This window comes from Amblyomma maculatum, chromosome 1 (assembly GCF_055883805.1).
Source record: "Amblyomma maculatum isolate TAMU_Amacu chromosome 1, ASM5588380v1, whole genome shotgun sequence".
Lineage (NCBI taxonomy): Eukaryota > Metazoa > Arthropoda > Arachnida > Ixodida > Ixodidae > Amblyomma > Amblyomma maculatum.
Window position 1 is genome coordinate 116,165,036 of NC_139344.1, and position 6,422 is coordinate 116,171,457.

At 43.7% G+C, this 6,422-nt stretch overlaps 1 protein-coding gene across 1 annotated transcript in view; it reads right to left on the reverse strand.

Annotated features, from left to right (window-relative positions):
* LOC146203670 (uncharacterized) overlaps nt 1–471 on the reverse strand; it is a 69,143-nt gene extending 68,672 nt beyond the window's left edge. The window contains exon 1 of the mRNA XM_084588846.1: nt 281–471. Coding sequence (XP_084444972.1) covers nt 281–325 — 45 coding nt within the window. The 5' untranslated portion in view covers nt 326–471. The remainder of the gene's footprint in view (nt 1–280) is intronic.
* Nucleotides 472–6,422: the final 5,951 nt, after the last annotated feature.

A 6,422-nucleotide genomic window follows, 5' to 3' on the forward strand; every position in this document is an offset into this window, starting at 1 on the left:
TGTAAGCCTATTTTTTGGCCCTCGGGCACGGCGAGCTGGGAAAACATTAGTTTCCGAGCGCGCTACGTGCTACTTCTTAGAAATAATTTTGCAGCTTGCCAGCAGAAACGCATAGCTATATCACATAAGCATTCATCAAGACCAGTAGGCGATCATGGCCATATTTCGCAGCAGAAAGCGTAAGAAAAAAGGAAGCAAGAAAAACGTGGCAGAGGCTTCAAACCAGGATAAAAAAAAATGTTTCTGCATTTATACACCGAGCTGTACAGCAACCACTTACCTTGGCCGGCTTGGAAGACGGCACCTGATTCTTCTTCAGTTTCATGATGCCTAACTAAACGCCGCGTTAGCAAATACAACTCACAACTACCGGCAACCACGCGGTTCAAAACTTTTTGTCAAGTCGGCGTTCGGCGGTTCGGCGTCGTGAAGGCTGCCCAATGTGGCTTGACGTTTGGCAAGCCACGCTTTGGCCGTTGGGATAAAGCGATGATGATGATAAGTCCTGCGATTACGAAAATGTGCGGCGCGCCGCGCTGCGGTTGCATCTGTCCAATTGCTTTGCTCCAAATTTCAAAGTCTGAGAGTTCGTGCGTGCTCACCGTAGCATTTACAGAAAATGCAACCTGCAGGCTGTGCGCACTTTTAGTTTATCTGGTTTAGATAGTTTAACGCGCTTAGTACGCTCTTGTCGCTTCTTGCGCGCGTGCGTGCGTGCGTTTTTATTATTTTTATTTTCTCATCTCTATGGCTGTTACGTATGGACGGATGGAATGACTTTATTTGAACCCATCAAGGAATCTGAGTACAGCCACTGTAATCAGAGAGATGAAGACGAGTGCTTGAGGAACCAGAGTCTTGGCCACTGTCATCCCCCACTCTCCTCCATTTGAGGGCTGTGGATGGCTTTCTCTTGGTCTTCTTTCTGGATGACCATTAAAGCTTCACAGGACTCTATTCTCCTGTAGTTAATGGTTCGCTGTAGCTAGGGCACGTCCATAATGTCCACACCATGTGGCCACAACCCGACCAGTCCAACTTGCCATCCTACTGATAGTTCTCCCGTCGCGCTAACGTACCCCTCTTGTGGGCAGTGCAGGAAGTAAAAACTATCATCTATCATACTTCAGGTTCTGAATCATTCTGTTGAGTTGGGGCAATGCCTCCTTGAATTCTCCAGGAGGTACTGGTTAGGGCCGACGCAATGGCCACCTCCTTAGCCGCTGTTGTGTCCTTCTGTCGTATCCTACAGCATGAGACTCGTCCTCCCCGATTGCTAGGGCTACGAAATCCGTTTGTTGGCTAGTTTCTCTTTCCCTGTCATTTCGCCTACCTCCATGGCGTACTGGGTACATGTTCTTTGGGAGTGGTGTAGTTCCGATTTTGTTCCTTACGTCTATTGAGATATTCTCCATGCGTTTGAGCCTTGCTTGAGATTCGAAGCCTAGCTTTTCTGGTACTTTTAACCCTGATAGGCTGCGTAGCTACTCTGATAGCCTCAATAAGCTCTTCTAGTGCGTTTGAAATCCCCATGTTGAGAATGTTCTGGGTGGATGAGTACAGCTGAGGCCCAGGGCAGTTTTGACGCCTTTCCTAATTAGGATTTCAATCTTTTTTTCTGCTTTGGCTAGCCGTAGGTATGGTGCCATGTATGTGATTTTACCGAATGATTGAAGTAGTCTCAAGAGGCTAGTCTCCTTCATTCGAGCGAGTTTGCTATTCTTACAGTTTTACTGTCTTCTAAGACCCAGCACTCTAATCATGTCTACCAAGGGTGTTTCGTTCCCTTTACCCTTACCGTTATCCCATGTTTCTAGGGTTTTCTTTGTCTATTTTGTGGGCCAATTGAAAGTGTACTTACGATTTCTCAGCAAAGCATTTGCGTCTTACTTGGCTTAAGTATGACACAATTTCCTCAATCACTGTTTGCAGTATGTTTTCCGTGTACACATCACTGCCTCCAGTAACCCAGAGGGTGAGGCTGTTTGCATATATTGTGTAATTGAGTCCTTCTATACCTGCCAGTACCTCCGGTAGGCCAATAATTGCAATGTTGAACTGTGTTGGTGATAGGACCAAACCATGGGGAGTACCTTTGTTGCACAGCTTTGTCTTGCTTTTCCTTCCCTCCTAAGCTGACAGTAACTGTTCTATTTGAAAGTCCTTAACATAGTTGTATACCTTTGCACTTACATTTGGAGTTTGTGCGTGTTGTAGAATGGCTGCATGGTCAATGTCACTGAGAGCTTTGGCCACATCTAGACAGACTATTACTCTCGTATCTGCCGTTTGGTTGTCAAGTACATGCAAAAAGATGTGTCCCAGTTCCAATCATCGTGTCAGGGTAAAGTGCCTGTTCTACCAGAAATCTGTTTAGTTACAATTGGATTACGTGCTCCATTAGCTTACCTACACATGCGGTAAGCGAAATGGGCCTCAGATTTTCGAGTTTCTTACCTGGTCTTCGAATAAGGACTGAGTTGGCCTTTTTCCACGCAGCTGGTATATGGCTCTAGTCTGAACATTCCAGCACGTACGCTGTTAGATTAGTTACTGACGCAGCACCAAAATTCCTTAGCATGAGACTGCCTATTCTCTCTGGACCTGCTGCCTTTTTTTTTTTAAATATTTTTTGCCTCAGGGCATAATCGAATATGTAAAAATAAAGGGGGTATTAAAAAAAAAAAAAAGGTTAGCTGATCTAATAAAGTTCAAGACAGAGCGATGATAAGGCCCTTGAGTTCATGCAATGTATGAAGATGAGTTGTTCGGCGAAAGGCCCACTTCTGTTCTATGTGTTTAATTCAAGCCTAGCCTCTCTATTGGTGATGGGCCCGTCCAGAATGGTATTTCTGCGCTCTAGTACTCAAGGAGAGGTACCCCTCACTTCAGAGATTAGATGGTCGCTAGTTCTTTTATATTATACAAGTTTCTCCAGTCATTGGCATGCCTCATGCTTTGTCTTGTCTTGGTCTAAGAGGTGTCTAAACAATTTCCACGTGTTGGCTTTGCTACTCAGGCCTGTTCAGTTACAAATAACAATATTACTGTTCTATTTACGTGTATGTGTATTTATCAATAATCAAACTTGTACACGTTAAAGAAAACAAGCAACCGATTACAATTACTTCATCCGAAATGTAATTACAGCCCCGCAAAAGTAACTGAATAATTACAGAAAAGTAATTGATTACTTTAGTATTACTTTTCTTCGAACAGTTTATTCATATAACACAAGTGTACAGAGATGACAGACTGTGGATTGCATGATATACAGTTAAACATTAATTTTCTACAGGAGCTGTTTTTCCATGTTATCATTGCTAATCCTCCCGCGTTTCCTCGTGCAGAAGTCAGCTGCTACACTTAACACCCTCTCAATATATGCACTGAAGGGCAGTATTATAGCAAACGAAAACCTTGCGCACCAGCTCGTGGTTGCACAAGGCTTTGAAACTGTCGTCTAAGGAGCTCACAACACTCCACTAAAACTAAATGTAAACTACGCACCCAAAGTGCCCTCTCTTTCTGAGCACCAGAAAATAATCCCGACCTGCAGTAATGAGTTTTCTTATTAAACGTATCACACAGCCGACATTGGTTTTTTTAACTATTTCGTTACCACGCCTATTTAAATCGATTGCCGGTGATCGACGCTTTAAATCACCTACATCGACATGTAATCGTTTCTCGTACACCCAGTGGTTAGTCTAGATATTGACCTTGTAGAACCTGTTTTAATTTTCTCGCACTGGCGACATTGATTTTTTCTATGGATCTTCTTGAGAACTAATGTGCATGTGTTGTTGCGAAAGAGTGTGTGGCGGCCACGCTCATTAAATTTTTGTGATCAAAAGATTGCTTAAAGAGAAGCTTGACTGATCAGCAGTAATAAATTCAGTATTTTGTGGTCTTCAGTCCAGAAGTGCTGCCGCAGAAAAGATGCATGTGCCTTTGTGCCTTATTGCGCATTGAATACATTGACTCACAAACGTCTATGTACTCCATAGGCGAAAATTAAGTTTGATGTCGCAGAGTTGCTGTGCATGCTACAAGCGTGACTTGGGTCTCTCACGCTGTCGCACATCACTCAGTGGATAAGTCATGCTGGCTTGGCAGAAATGACTCGATCGCAACTGCTTTTTGTTCATAGCTACCAGTCTTGGGTCAAGACCGGTGCCACACAACACGATAAAAAATAACTACACAGGACAATGCGCGCGAAGGTGCCGTATCATGGTCGCATACCGCTGTGTATATGGCCACAACTACATATAATACCGCTCCTGACCACCAAAACAATATTAATCACCAGCATGCAGCCCAACTACCCTGCATAAGCAACCATTCGCAGATCCATTAGCAACGAACCGTCCGGGTTCTAAAGGTTGGTTTGGTTTGGTTTGTGGGGTTTAACGTCCCAAAGCAACTCAGGCTATGAGAGACGCTGTAGTGAAGAACTCCGGAAATTTCGACCACCTGGGGTTCTTTAACGTGCACTGACATCGCACAGCACACGGGCGCCTTGCTTTTCACCTCCATCGAAAAGCTGCCGCCGAGGCCGAATTCGATTCCGTGTCCTTGAGAACAGTAGTCAAGGGCCGTAACCACTGCGCCATCCCGGCGGGGCGGTTCTAAAAGGGATGGACTTTACAAAGCTCGGCAGAATGATGCGCAGCATAGTGCGTGGCCAAGTGGCACACACGCCATGCTGCACATTTTTCTGCACCTCTGAAGCAAGTGTACGATAGACGAGAACTCGTGCATAACTAGTCCTACACCTTAACAAATCTAGGAGAGAAGTACAGACTGCACGTGCAGCACCGGCAAATCCAGAACAGCAGTGCTGCACTTCTTGAACTGGTGCATAGTGCAGCCAAATCAAAGAGACCTTATAGGTGTCCTGTGAAATTAGAAAACTTTTTAAATTATCCGCTTCCATGTATTCCCCAATGGCTTACTTTTCACCTCGTCTGCTACAGCATCCGCGAGAGCACCCTTTTTTTGTGAACACTGTGTTGATCCCTTACACTATGGTCTATGTATACTGGGTGTTCCAGAGAACGCGAACATTCCACAGGATAGTGAGTTCATAATAGGAAATGTATACATTTGCAGGAGGAAACTCTAAACCATGGGAGACAAAATATGCTGCAAATCTCATGTATAATTATCTACTAATGAAGTATTTAGTCACTGCAGTTGGGTAGTTAGTCCCAATGTTGCGTTGGAAACCGTGAACAAGACAATTCCATGTTAGATTTTGAAACTAAGAAAAGTACATTCTCTAAAGCCTGGCAGCACAAGGAAATCCATCGTTTTTAGCCAACTGCCAACCCAACTGCAACAATATTGTAGAGGTCTAAGCATGGCTTGAATTAGGATGCTTAAGCTTCACCTTGAGAGTAGCCACGATAGCCCCTGTAATACCACCTTTTCAATCAGATTTCTTTTTCACATATCCTACAAATTACATTTTGGGGAAAAGGAAGACACAGTAGACTTTCAGGTGGATGCCACAGAATGGACACCTACACTTAATCAGGTCAAGGTCACACCACCTTTTTGAAGGTCAAGCAGCCAGACAGGCTGGCCTTGGCTAGCACATGGTATAGTGAAGCTTTCCTTCCTCCATGGCTCCATGTCGCTGCCCACTCCCCTCGTAAACAAAATATTTTCTGGTATGTATTAGGCCATCTTAAACATTTTATGAACAGAGTCGCAATTCCAAGTCTATTTCCACCATTCAACGCATATGCGAGTTTTTTCTAATACTGATGCATAGATTTGTCAATGCAAACATTTCTGGCTGTAAAACCAGATTCAGTTTAGATTTAGTTCTTTTTAAAATCGATTCTAATATAGAATTTTGGAAAACAGTTGTGTGTGTTGAAGAGATGGCATTGAGGCATGTGGTGCAATTAGTAACTATAAATTGCAAAAAACGAACAAAACGAAGTTGCCCTTTAAACTGACAAAGACTTGTAAAGCCACCGCCTGGCAAGATTTTCTATCATTTTAGGTTTAGCATTGAAATACTGCCAGAGTTGGCAAAGTGGGCCTTCCTCGAAATGAAAATTGTTTGGTTTCAAGGCAAGGAAAGGTGCATTGTGTCACTTCTCTGCACGCATCTCTTGTACAATTAATGGCATACAAATGAAAGTACATATGTGATCAATCAAATCCCTATAGCAAACTAGCCTCTCATTACTAGCAAATGAATCCTAACAGGAAAGCAAAATAGTATGGCAACACCCTAAACACCGGTCATGTGCCAATTAAATGAAATCATGGTTTATATTTAAATCTCTTCCTGTTCACATTGGTCACGAGGCCAGCAAGGCTTCTGCCGTAACAGGGAAGTTACGTTTCAGCCTTCATGACACCATACACCAGCGAGGTGACTGCATCCGAATTTGTTC